The sequence below is a fragment of the Aedes albopictus genome, chromosome 1, assembly GCF_035046485.1.
Source record: "Aedes albopictus strain Foshan chromosome 1, AalbF5, whole genome shotgun sequence".
Taxonomy (NCBI): Eukaryota; Metazoa; Arthropoda; class Insecta; order Diptera; family Culicidae; genus Aedes; species Aedes albopictus.
In genome coordinates this window covers 137723522-137738217 of record NC_085136.1, presented here as the reverse complement: position 1 = coordinate 137738217, position 14696 = coordinate 137723522, and the positions used below count along the sequence as shown (strand labels likewise).

At 37.6% G+C, this 14696-nt stretch overlaps 1 protein-coding gene across 3 annotated transcripts in view; it reads right to left on the bottom strand.

The window, feature by feature from the left end:
* Positions 1-14696, bottom strand: part of LOC109432360 (ubiquitin-conjugating enzyme E2-17 kDa) — a 47190-nt gene that overhangs the window by 9071 nt on the left and 23423 nt on the right. For all 3 annotated transcript variants that reach the window (XM_062845467.1, XM_062845468.1, XM_062845466.1), the window contains exons 3-4: positions 9383-9446; positions 8020-8051 (exon numbers count right to left, since the gene is read on the bottom strand). In XM_062845467.1, the coding sequence (XP_062701451.1) occupies positions 8020-8051; positions 9383-9446 (96 nt within the window). The remainder of the gene's footprint in view (positions 1-8019; positions 8052-9382; positions 9447-14696) is intronic.

Genomic DNA, 14696 nt, shown 5'->3' with positions numbered 1-14696 from the left:
ACACCAAGGCGGCGAGAACAGCGTAATCCAGCGACGAATGGTAAGAGGTACATGAAAAGAGATAAAAGAAAATTAAAAATTAACAATGCAATAATTATATTTATTTTTATTTTACAGTAATCGTTTGCTATTTGGATACCGTGTTTACCTCTGCACCACCTTAAATATCACAGGAAATAGGGTAATTTGCCAATAGGACAGATCGGTGAAGTACTAGATTTGTAGTAATGAGCTGAATTTTAGTATGGTGAGAAGGTCAATTCTCCGTTTCTGCAATGAAATGGTGCAAAAAGCGTGGGTATTATGATTCCTTGCCTAATTTGATGCTGTTTGAGCAAAACTTTGGACAACAGTGTCGTTGTTTTCTCCATTTCTTGCAACATAAACAACATAGTTATCCAAAGTTTTGCTCAAACAGCATCAAATTAGGCAAGGAATCATAATACCCACGCTTTTTGCACCATTTCATTTCAGAAACGGAGAATTGGCCTTCTCACCATACAAAAATTCAGCTCATTACTACAAATCTAGTACTACACCGAACGTGCCCTATTGTTGCACGGCTAAAAACTCGCCTATTGTTGCACACTCCATGCTTTTCTTATGGGGTGTGCAATAATTGGCGAATTTTTAGCCGTGCAACAATTGGCAAATTACCCTACATTAGATACAGATAGAAAAACTGGAGCATTTGGACAGGGCCTACTTTGAGACACTTCACCGTCATAACTCCGATAAAGCTAATTTTGATTCGATTGATTCAAAAGTTCAGAATCCGGTAAAAAATCAAATGAGTGAAGCAAAATCAATTTTTAAATCACTTAATTATTAATTGTTCTAGTGGCCCGCAAAATCAAACAAATCGAGAACCACTGTGTATGAATGTCAAGGAATTCAAAGTATCTTTCTTCGGCTGTTGCTATTATCAAACAATCGGGTCAGACAATGAGTAAATAATTTACTTTAGCAAGTAATTTCAGCCTAATCAATAATATTGACACGGCAGGACCAACCAGCATTTGATATAGGTACGGCGGCGTTCATATACACCAAATTGTTAGAATATGCGATAGATGGGTTGTACGTTTGCATCCTCAAGTTGTTCTGCGCTGTATCGATTTTCCCCACATGCTCGCTATGCCGTGTTGGTATATTTGTGTCTTTTGTTTCCTAACCGTCACGCGGTCCGTCGTCGTCGTCGATCGTCACCCGATTGGCGTCAGCTACAAGGTACGCCACTTGACTGCAGGAGAGCATGAAGCTTCCGCGCTCATTTTCAATGTTTCTAATCGTCTGCCTAAAATTACATGCACTATCCATTCTGGTCAGATCGAGCTTCAAATGATTCGATACAGATCCACTAATGCCACTAATTGAACCCTATGTGACTGTATACGGTGATTATCATAGGTTCACGTATTGCTGTTAATTTGTGTTTCGCTCGTAAATTTCAACATGCAGGAAAACATTTTTGGCTACGAAGGTATTCATAATGTGTGTTACATTTGCGAGCGGATTTGAAACGCGTGCGACAAAACGAGCAGAAGATCTTGCCATCACAGATCGTAGGTATACCGACTGTTTGCACGCAGGTTTCGGTTTCGATTAAGCGCAAAAACGCACATTACGAAAATGAAAAAGCGTAGCCGCAAAAACCAGAAACAGATAAGAAGAATGCTCGTGTGAATGATGAAATGTTTGACGCAAAAATAGAACTCCGTTCAGAACTATTACTACCTAATCTAGTGAATGATGACGAACGAGCATGTAGAATGGAAGTAGTTGTTTACGTCGTCGGGGACTGCATTTTAGGAAATGCAAAAAACGAATACAGTCGAACCTCCATGAGTCGATGTTCCTTGACTCGATATCGACTCATGGAGGTAAATTTTTCCATACTGAAAAATAATTTCTGGGTTACTATGATGGTCCCCCCAAAAAGCTTCCCAAAGGATTTTTGTTCCACTACTCGATATTTCCTTGAGTCGATGGTCCCTTCAATATCGACTCATGGAGGTTTTACTGTATCTTAACAGCTGTCCATATGACAGCTCATATCATATGAATTCATTCATATAAAACAACACTTAGTGTTGGCAAAAGCAAAGCAGGTGGCAGTTGGAACGTATAGTCAACTATTATCATCAACATAAACGCAAGGTTGATGTTTATAACTTGACACTAAAAAAAAAACTTTCCACAAACAGAAACCTTTCGAAATTTAATTCCATCTGTATGTTGGAACAGGAAAACATCATTGAAAACTTTCTTGACACATCGTTGCCGAATGCTGCGTTCACTTCGTTCCGCACTTGGGAGACATTTGTCTGCACACAGTTCCTAATTTTTCGGTCTAAAAATAAATTTCTCTATGGGTATCATCTCTAAAGCGCACCCTGCGTTTACTGTTCCAGCTAATGTCGTTGGTCGTTCATCAAATGCAGAGTACAGTGTACAGGTGTAATAACCCCCACGTTTTTGCATTAGGGATCATCCAAAAACGATGTATCATTTTAGGAAAAAGAAAAAAGTACACTGCAAATCATGCATTAGCAATAGTAAAACGGGAAAGAGATGTGACAACAATCTCAAAAATGCTACGTCATTTATGGATACGTTTACCTAGGATAGGATGTGACACCTGCAACTTCTCTGTCTAATTTCACAGCTTGCTGTCTTGTTTTTCCGCGTTGCTAAGATTATTGGTCCCCAAATTGGTCTCTTTTGGGCTGACTAGTTGTCGTATCCTATCCTAGACGTTTACTATTTTCTTCAAATGCGCTTGCCTATCCTACAACACGTGCCCCATTGACACGTGAGCTAAATACTAGCTAGATGAGTGTATCAATACGTACTGCTTCTTTAAAACACAGATAATGGTAGATTTTATAAGGGATCTTCTACATTCAGGAGCACCAGTCCATACATTTCTTTTTATTACTTTGGGTTTGATAAGTTGTTAACATCAGAATACAAAGGTCCGTGAGAGCATTTGGACAGAGGGTCTGTATGTAGGGTAGGACGGGGCAAGATGGTCAACCGGGGCAAGATGAGCACCCCTCTGTTTTACTACTTTTATGATGAATTTTGTCCAAACAACTTTATAATCCGTTAGAACAAAGCTCATCCTGTTTGTGAACCCAATAAAAGGTACTTCTTAACAAACGAATAGTAAGAAATCAAAGCTTGTTTTCCTCAGAGATGGCGCCACCACATTAAAAGTAAAATCATTTTTCTTGTATGGACAAACAAGGATGGGAACACTCACTTGCAAAGAATTACACTCACTTGCAGTTTTCTCAGTTCAGAAGCGTGCAATCAAGAAACAATGTATGGACGACTTTTGCCTTGTGGTTTTGTCTAAAAGTTTGCCGAATGGATCAGGGGTCGCACACGCATACCAAAGTCGTGAGGGAGCTGCGAAGGCATGTCTCCACGAGGTGAATGTAAATTACACTCACCTTGTGGAGAGTCGCTTTCACAGCTCTGTCACGACTTTGGGATTCGTGTGCGACCCCTACTTTATTCGGCAAAGTTTTAGACCAATCCACAAGGAAAAAGTCATCCATATATCGTTTCTTGATTGCACGTTTCTGAGCTGAGAAAATAGCAAGTGAATGTAACTCTTTCCAAGTGAGTGTTCCCATCCCTGTGGACAAATCGCTAACTTGCACTTGTACCGCATCGCAACGATTTGTACCCTGGGGCAAAAAGTTGCAAATTAGAAACAAAATCATTATACCGATGTGTTTCTTCCGGATTCATTACAGTAACAGAGAATTTATTACACCTCCATACAAATTTCAAGCTGTTTACTTCTTTTTTTCTGACTGGAATTTTTCACCCGTGCTGCGCATGATGTTTCCGAGTGGATAGGTGCAGGCAGCGACGCCGTATATGTGAAAAATACGTGGAACACGAGCACTGTCTACGATCGCATAGCGTAACCTTCGTCGTTACTTTACACTGTTATCACGTTTACCCACCAAGGTGCGAGGCCGCCATTTTTAAGAATCCAACATCTGTATGTAAACATTTGTGTATCCACAAAGGATTCCATTGTGGATACACGATAGATGTTGGCTCCTGTCAGATGAATTATGTGGGATTAGGGTTGCCACATACGTGCGTTTACCGCATTTATCAGAAAAGCTCCTCTACCGGCACTCTAGCAAAAACGCAGCTGGTTGCTTCCCATTGATAAATACCGTCAAATTAGTCAATACCATGGATTTTTAGCATTTTCTTATAAGAAATCAACAGAATAGAATAAGATTTTTGTGTCACAATCAAATTTTTACCATAATTTTGATTATCAGCCAACAGTACTAGCTTACTGCAAAGCATTTTAACTAGTAATCCTACATTATAGAGATCTGCGGATGCGGCCATTGTGAGCCAATCGTGCAGAGAGAACTGTCAAAGTGTGAGCCAAATGAACATGCTTATCGTTCGTAGGAAGGCGTCGTTTGAGCGGTATTGCAATCGCAACTAAATAAATTAAAATTATTTTATTTTTAATATCGAGATATTGGCGGCATATGTATGTTTAGTAAAAAGATAAAAAATATTAATTCTGCTCATGCTTATGACGACACTTTTGTTGCTGCACTTGTCGAAAAAAATTCCATTGCTGCTTCTTGCTTCACTTCTGCCGATATGATTAGCGTAACACATTTGCAATGAATTTCAGATTTCTTCGATTGCTCCGCTATTTCAAGAAAATTTTGAAAAAAAATCTACCATAATTAGAAAATGTAAACCAAACAACTTGAACCACAACGAAGTTACGCACAAAGTTTGAACATCTAGCTTTGTAGCAAGTGTTGGCAGCTGTTGTAAACAAAACAAACAGCGTTGCCGAATCGACGTATGTAACTTCCGCTCATCTCTATGTAGAGGATTTCTAATTTAAACTAACATTAAAAAATGTTTTCTAAAAACAAACATTAAAATTTATTCTATTTTAGTTATTTCCCTAATGGGCACCCCTGATGGGAATATAGAAAATATTTAGAATTTATTGCAATCCGCTCAATAGTGCCGAACATAGGTTTTCGTATCCTCTGCAACTATTTAGTTGCGTAAATTTCTAAAAACAAGCCATTTAATAATCGTTCATTGTTTTTCGGGTCATTTTGTATAAAGTATTATAAAACCACATTTTTTAATAATCGAAAAAAAAAAACTGATTATTTTAGAGCGTGATACCACAGCTATAAACAAGATTTACTATATAAATCACTGTATGGCCAAATTATAGTTAAAATATTGGGTTTTTAATGAAGTGCTCTTCTTGCCCCGTAGGGGTGCTCGTCTTGCCCCGCAGCATGTTCGAACTGACCATAAAACATCTTTTTTGTTTAGTCAAATAAATCATCCTTATTGTGAGTTTTTTACCCTCACATGTTTATGGGTGGTAGAAAACATGTTATAGAAAAGAACTACTGAGAGGTAGTTTGAAAAATTGTGTTCACTTTCAATAAACTCATCGTGATCCTAAGGGTGCTCATCTTGCCCCGCCCTACCCTAACTGTATGAACGAACAATGAAGCCCATTGGTTTTGTTCGCGCACAAAGCGAACCAAGAGCAATACCGAAATACAATCCACTTAGCTTTGCTCTTGTCGTTGGAACATTAGCTCCTCATCCTAACTGCTCTTCCTTGGCTGGCGGCATGGCTAGTAGAGGTTCTAAACCGGGATATCCGGGACAAAAATCCCGGGATCTTGAAAAATTCGGGATTTCCCGAATACCGGGATAACTTTTTTCATCGTCCCGAAAATTCCGGGATTCCCGGGACACACACTGCCCATGATCGCATAACTGTCCCATATGAATAGGAAACCCAGCAAATTTGGGACTGATATGCGATCATAGGCAGCACATTTCCTACACATTTTTTCGCTTTGACTTGGATTTGAAGAGTCTTTGAAACGTATTCGAAGAGTCGGGAAATCACGAAAATGTTGCATAAACCACTTCAACTGTGTGTGGACGTCAAAACTCGTTGAAATTCGACTGAAACGATGCTGGAGCACTTTATTCGCTGTTTTGATTGCATCATAGACACATTTTCCGAAATAGGCCTATCTAGTCTTATGTTGGACAGTAATTTCGAGGTTGCAATAAACCTTCAGGAAGCTCTTCAGTCAATCAGACTCGCTTAGGAAGCATTGGGAAGACGAGATGCTATATTAATACTGTCTACGGATGGCTGGCAGTTTAAGTTTCTTGTATTCGAAGCTTAAGAAAAGTAGCTCTATAGTTGAAAACGACCTCTTCGACGCAATCATGAAGAGAATCAACGAACGGCGACAAAAAGAAATAATAACAGCGCTGAAGTTCCTTCACGATTTTCCGTTCCGTTGTCAACGCAAGTGGCAGCAGAACTCGAAAGCTTATCGAAAACGCAAATAATTAACGGAAACCGAACAGCCACCGGAGTAGCGGAAGGAAGGACAAATCTGGCCCATTCACAAGAAAAGCGACCATTTGGAATGTGTAAACTTCAGAGCGATCACCATTTAACATGCCGCATACAGAGTCCTATCTCAGATCATCTTCCGTCGTTGGTCACCTGAAACGAATAAGTTCGTAGGAAGTTATCAAGCCAACTTCATCGATGGCCGGTCGACAACGGACCAGATCTTCACCGTACGACAAATCATTCAGAAATACCGTGCATACCAGGTGCCAACAAATTGTTCATCGACTTCAACCGTACAGACCTACGGAAAATCTTGAGCGAACATTACTTTCCTGGATAGCTGATCGGACTGATGAAAGCAACGATGGACGGTGTGCACAACTGCTTAAGTGCGTAAGAGTTTCGAGAGAACTATCCAGTTGATTCGGATCTGGCCGAGGACTGCGACAAGGTGACAGAATCTCATGCTCTTCTCTTCTCTTCAACAGCACACAACAGGCGAAGTACGATTTACACGAGATCCGGTCAATTTGTGTGCCTTGCTGTGACATGAATATTATCACCAGAACATTTGGAACGGTGACAGAGCTGTATAATTGCTTAGAACGCGAAGCGGCAAAGGTCAGACTGGTGATCAAAAACAAATTAGATACATGCTAGTGGACGAAACCGAAAACCACAGGATTCGTCTAGGAAGCAACGTTACGATACACTGGGATACCTCCGAAATAATGGAGGAATTGGTCTACCAAGGATCCTTACTGACGCCTGACAACAATCGTCGTGAAATACGAAGGCACACTATCAAGCGCTGTCCATAAATTACGTTGACTCATTTTTGGCCATTTCATACCCCCATCCCCCTCGTAGACGTTTGTTCATACATAATTTTCGAAATCTGTATGAAGCGTGAACTTTGGCCAGATGGCGGTCGGTTTACGTAACCTTCGCCAATTTTAGTGTTTGGTATATGTAACATAATTGTTATGTTATATTCAGTTTATCCATACAAAAAATGACAAAAGTGGTGGACGCATTTTTATGAGTCATACTGTAAGCAAACATAACAACAACATAGAGTAATTAAACGTACCAGATCGGAAACGCTACACATAATAATGTTGTACAGCTACCTGTAACCTCGCGTTAGGTCGTTGTCACCGGCGCAATGCTGCTGCCTGCCCTACGCACTCTAGTCCATCTGGACAGTTGCCAAATCGGAAGTTTAATTCAAACTACGTGAAAAAAAAACACAAACGCTTCTGGCAACTGCACAGTTGAACACACCACCATAGCAGGTGCTAGGATACCAGCTGGTATGGGTGGATGGTGAATAAATCTGTTATTTTGTTGGTAGGCATTTCCTCCTTCCTAGCTCTCTTCCTATTTTTACGACAACAAGTGAGCAGTTGTCGTCGTCTTCGTCGCAGTAAAGTAAAGTCAAGTTCGAGTGCGGTGAGTGTCTGTATATGAATGTGTGTGTAATTTGAAAACACTGACGGTTCAAGAAATCGGAAGTGCTTACTCGATGATGGTTTACAAAAGAACGTCTTATCGTGAATGTGTCATACAAGGAAAAATCTACTTACCGGTCCCATAATTGTTGCCTGCCAGTGAAATACTGAAAGAAAAAAGGAAAATGAAAAATAATGATTAGTTTACATCAATTACATCAATATGCGACGATTATCTAATACTCTTAGAATGTCAGTTAGGCCCTAATGAAAAATCAATTTTGATATGTTTCGAAAACATCCGAACGTGACTCCGGATAATTAGGTTCGATCAGAAAGATGAATATGAAAGCATGGGACCATATCCCTTTCAGGAGCTCTCTTTACGCTTATGCGTTTAACAGTGTCCTTTTCAGGGCAGTGATTAAACCCGTTGTGGTATGGGCTATAAGCTCTCGTTGCGCTTATGTATTCATTCCCTATTCTAGGGCACCCCTTCCTATTTCATCACCTTTCCCTTTCTTAATCCCATTCCCTCCTCTGTCCCAAACTCCCTCAGGTAAATGATGAAATAGGCTTATATGTATGGCGATGGCACAAATGTCCCGTATGGAGGATAACGTGCCTCTGGAGCCGGCTAATACCTGATATCGTAACTACGCTAACGCTAACGCTAAGTGCCCAAACGTGGAGCTCGATACGAATGCACATTTGTAGGGTTCTTTTAATAGTTGTCCGTATTGTGGTACCCACCGGGAGCACAATGCATTTGTAGTGTTTCGCAACAAAAATCCGTTACAAATTGTCCTCGTTTGGAATCTAAAAACATTTTAAAATATTCCGATCGTTCAAGGACACAACAAGGTCCTCTAGTAACGGTTTTCTTTTGGGTTTGGGCTTTCAGTTGAGCCGTTGGACTGTAATCATAGTCACTCTTAAAAACCCGTTTTTCAGAAAATTGTATAGCTTTAGTAAATAGTACTATTTTTCATTTTCTCAAGCTGATCTTACACATTAACAGTTGTACGGTTGTAGGGTATTGGTTCCCTTATTAAGCATGTGGCTCCCATTTTCATCCACCTAAAAAACAAAGGGTTGAAGCGTTGTTTGTTTTGTTTCATATTTTTTGTTGGAAATAAGCACGCATGAAAACAAAAAGAACGGAATCAATTCGTGTCGTAATCACCTGTCTTCGAATAGGATGAATATGGGAGCGTAAGATTACTGATGGCACACATACCCTACTATGTATGACGCAAAAAGAGAATTTGGAAAAAAAATATGGTTACATACTTATACAAAAGTTCATTTTTCCTTATTTTCACGTAACTCAACATATACGAACCCCTAAGTCAATAAATTAATTAAAAACTGACTGAGATACAAGTGCCCAAAAGTGGTTCCCCTGCCCCAATGGTCCAAGATCCTAGGTGGTGCTCCTATCTGAATTTGATGCTCTTACCCAACGAAGAAAAACATTATCAAACAGGATACTTACGATCATCTCCTACTGGACCTGCACTGCATTGTGCTGGTGGATCCCTCCCCAGGTCTTGTAGTTCCTACGGGAAAAGAAAGAGAATGAAATCAGTTTAGTGAGAAAATAATTAATTTGTTTATGTTTAGCTATACCATCGTGACGAATTACATTGGACACTACCTACTTCGGAGTTTTTTGATTTATTTATTTCCTATTAATTTTAATATGTATTATAAACATGTATTATCAATACATCTCAAATGCTAATTGACAATTATTTCATTGATAACATAGAGTGGCGTCGCGTCACTATGATTATCTGCCAAATCCATACAAGTTTCCGTTAACAACGAGCAGGAGACCTGTCAAAATTGGAACATGACGCCTTTTTCACCCATTTAAATTTTACTGTATACCGTTCCCAGGGTAGATATGGTTCATTCGGGGAACCAGCTTTCGACGATAATGTTTTAAAATCTGTGGAGCGGATCTGGTGTGATGGTTAGAACACTTGACTATCACGCCGAGGACCTGGGATCGAATCCCACTCCCGACAAACTCACAAAATGTGAGTTCTTCCTTCGGAAGGGAAGTAAAGCGTGGTTTCCGAGATGAACTAGCCCAGGGCTAAAAATCTCGTTAATACAGATAAAAAAAATGTTTAAAATCAGAATATATTCACAGCTACTGACATAGTTTCATTTTCATTTTGCAGCATTTGGTGGGGCAATGAGAGCGCAAGTCAGTCCAAAGCCTATGATAAGGAGGGATAATGGCTGACTAGTCTTTGCTGACCACACAAACGCCATGGGATAGGAAAAGGGTATTTTGATGTGGGATTGGGGTTTTGGTACAAACTTGTATTAGTGCTATTTGGATGCAAAATAATTTTAAGGTTCAATAGTGAAAAAAAAAACAAACGTCAACAAAATGACAAGCAAGTCATAGAAAAAAAGAGCGTCCGATTGCTTATGTTGCCAATTATAACAAACGGACACTCCCACTCTCTCCGAATAGCCAGCCATCCCGGAACAATGTCCCTTCAGTTCCGGAAAATAGATTATTCCCAATTAAGATATTAATTGACAATTGTCCGCGTGGTCTTGTAGTACCCCTACTAGGTAAGAATCAGTCATTGCCATACATACAGGGGATACTCCAAATAACTGGGACAGGTAAAATTTTCACTTTTCAAAAAATGTTCAACTCGCTGTAACTTTTCGAAAAGGGCATCAAATATTCTCACATTTTTACTGTAAGTTCATCAACTAGTTTTGTATCAGTGGTCACAATTTGGAAAAAAATCGGGCCCTTCTACACAAAGTTATGAAGATTCTAGAAAAAGGTATAATTATCCGATAGCCAACTTTGAGCTATTATATCTCCGGATTTAATGAACCGAATGCAATGAAATTTTGATCATTTATGACTCATATAATGAGCTATTCAAAACTTTTGACTTAAATTAAAATTTATTACACGAAAGAAAATTATTTCGATTAGATTATTTTTCTAATTTAACACCAATTTATCCAAAGCTTCATCATCGTTTCAAAATTTGAGATAGTAATTATAGCAGGGTGGCCACTCAATTTCAGTTTTGGAATTCCCGTCTTTTTCCCGGTTTTCCCGGTACGATTTTTCAACTTTTCCCGGTTTTATTTAATGAACATTTTTAGAGTATGTAACACCCAACTCTCGTTTTACGTAAAAATTGGAACAATGTAAAAAAATCCACTCGAAATTATGCATTTAACTAGTAAATACTAATACTTTTTCTCGGTAAACCATATTTATGAACGATTACAGTTGAAAATAATCAAATTGTTTTAGAACTGTCTTGCAACAACGTTCTAAATGATGATAAGAATAAACATTTTTAAGCTTTACTTCTACGTGAATTCTAATTTGTTTTTTATACTGCAATGAAAAAGTACTCTACCCTCTCCGTATTTTGGTACATACTGTAGCTCCTAGTACTAATATTTTTTTCTGTTGGAAGTGTATCAATGAAAAGTTTTTGGGAATATGGTCCTGTTGAAGATTAGGTGAATATTTTCGTGGCATCGTAAAGTGAACGTTGAACAGAAAACCCTGGCTGGTACTTACGCTGCTTCTGAATACTTAAATTTTACTTGAACAGCTTTCTGGTAATTTAAGTCTTTAAACGAGCCGACAATTGTAATTTCATTAGTTAAACCAAACTACCAACACACATTTCAATAGTAGAACTATTGATAAACAATCAAACAACTAATGATATACAACTGTAAAACTTTTTCATTGATTTCGAAAACTTTGGCCAATTTGGAATGAGTTTTGTTCGAGCACTTTTTTTTTCGGAAACGCTTCCCGAGCAGGGAATGAGAACTAATTGAAAACAGATTGAATTATTTAGATATCACGAATTTTGATAACAAAGTGAGTTTTCATTTTGTATGACTTAAGTGTTAACATAACAAAAATGATAACAAAATAATGTACTGGAATATCTAATTGAAATCAGAATGAGTTCTCATTGATAACAAATTGATATCTCATTTTGTTATCTACATTAGCATTAACATTCCATCAACAGTCATTTCAAACTTGGAGCCTATACGAAGAAAAATTGAATGGAAATCGGATATGATATCCTCATAGATATGCAGCATAACTATACATGACTTAACTAGAAGATTAATGATAGACATTGAAGTGACAAAGAAAAGTAAATTTGGAGTCAAAGGACAACTGCCCTTAATATTTTTGTATAGCTAATTATATTTCAGCTTTTCCTTCTGATTATATGCACTGCAGCAAAACAAATGTGGGAGATGTTCACGACATTCCAGAGCCACAGGCATCGGGACTCAAATTGAATGACATCGAGAAACGAATTGAGTCGCATTCGGCTTCTCAGCTTTTTCCCTCGTTACCCGGGGAAAATGATGACATTGAAAAAATAAGGCACCCGATATCGGGTATGGCATAATTTCGTTTGGCATAGTCTTTTGGCATAATAGTCGATTGGTAAAATGGCCGTTTGGCATAACAATAAGTGAAATGGCATTCATCATTTTCATGTATGATAAATATCTGTTTTATTTTCAAAACTTCAAACATCATGAGATTCATCATTTTGGTACGGAGCTACAATGAATCCTTTTTCGCGCGAGAATACTTTATAAAGGTAAAATATGTGACCTTCAACAGTAGAATGACCGTGAATAACTTCGGTTGGCCATATCTAATTTCATTTGCCTTTAATATAGAATTTGAAAATAAAAATATTTGGCAATATGTTTAGATTGAAATAACTGATATCTGGGAGCTTTTGTATTCTGGGTACTTTTGTTCTCTTCGTCATGGAAGGCTTTTTGAAACCTGTTGAATTCAAAGTTGGCTTCAAATCTTTCGCAACCAAGCTATACAACCAAGTTTCAGGCAACTTGGCCGATGAATGCCCCTTCATAACGAAGAGAACAAACCTGTCGATAATATCCAGTCTTAAAAAGACTTACTAAAGTTCAAGCCAATTTAAATCAATAGCATGACCATTACCCAGAATCAGCAAATCATAAATTTTGTGTCAATATGTAAGTAAAATACTCTGGTAGATTTAACAAATATTTTGTGAATATAATTGATATTAATAAAGTATATTAAACCTTTTTTGGATTTTTGAAATCAAATCTTGCTATTATTGAGTGTTTGAAATGATAACAAAATGATATCTCAATTTGATATTAAATAAAAACAATTCGGAGAGAAAACTTATTTTGATTTCATTTTGTTATCAATAACAAAATGAGTTATCAATTTGTTATAGGTTTGTTCTCATTCCTTGCTCGGGTTTCTTAACATAGAAATTATCGTTCAAAATCGTGGGAATGAAAAGGTTAATTCTTTATGAAATTGTTTAAGTTTTAAATGATGCTGAAGTTCTAAATTTATTGATTGATTTAGCTATATTATAGAGACTTTCAGCCCTTGGCTGGTTCTAACTTTATTCTCAAATTCGATAATAAATTATCAAAATTTCGAGAAAGCAAGATTGTACAGGATCTAAATCGATAATCTGAATTTGGCTTGCTTATACAGATTATCGATAAGTTGTATAAAATTCAAATATGTTCACCAAATTTCTCTCAACAATAATTTTCCCGGTAATCATCTCAAATTCCCGGCCTTTTCCCGCTTTTTTCCCGGTCGTTCTGAATTCCCGTCTTTTTCCCGGTTTTCCCGTTTTTCCTGGTTCGGTGGCCACCCTGTTATAGTTCATTTAAATTCCCTCTAATTGAATTGAATATATTTATGTTTCAAAGGGAAGCAACCAAATAGCCGGCCAAAGTAATGGGATGCATATGAAAAATAGATACATTTACCGAAAAAAAATTGAATAAATGAAATCGCCATAACTTTTTTCTTATTAATAATTTTAAATTAAGTCAACTGAGTCATAAATGATCAAAATTTCATTGCATTCGGTTCATTGAATCCGGAGATATAACAGCTCAAAGTTGGCTATCAGATAATTATAGCTTTTTCTAGAATCTTTATAACTTCGTGTAGAATGGCCCGATCTTATCCAAGTTTGAACCACTGATACACAACTAGTTGATAAACTTACAGTAAAAATTTGAGAATATTTGATGCCCTTTTCGAAAAGTTACAGCGAGTTGAATATTTTTTGAAGAGTGAAAATTTTACCTGTCCCAGTTATTTTGAGTATCCCCTGTATGTATTAAAAGCTTTGCTGATGTGACTTTCCTATTAGGCAATTAGAATAAGATCATTCACTCGCACTACAACACCAAAGGAGATAAATTCGATTTTTTAAAAAGAAATATTTTGCATGAGTCGTTAATTTAGATGTTAGGTGACCAATTTATCTTTTGATTGCTTGAAAAAATATTTCCATGCTTAATGGCTTGCAGTCAAAAAAGCCCAAAATCGTATATTTTACCTTATAAATTGAGGTATAGCTCAAAATTGTGACGTGCTAGAGCAATTCTGGACCCGGATTCGAATTCAGCGGCCCAAAATCTGTCAGAAACACATAAGTTTGCTCTTGAGACAGACCAATACTGCCCATAACTGCATAATTGTAACATTTGCGATTTTTGCCAATATTGAGTTAATACTGGGGATCATATCCTAATCATCAATACTTTCATCTACCCAAATGAACTTTATAAGTATGTTCTGTAAAATGTGGAACAAATACCAAGTCGTTTTGTCTCATTAGCTAATATTCATGAATGTAACCGCATAACAGTCACACTGGAAATACTCACTGGCCTCATAGCGTACCATCAATCATATTTTTGTCTGATTATTTTTTTGACTG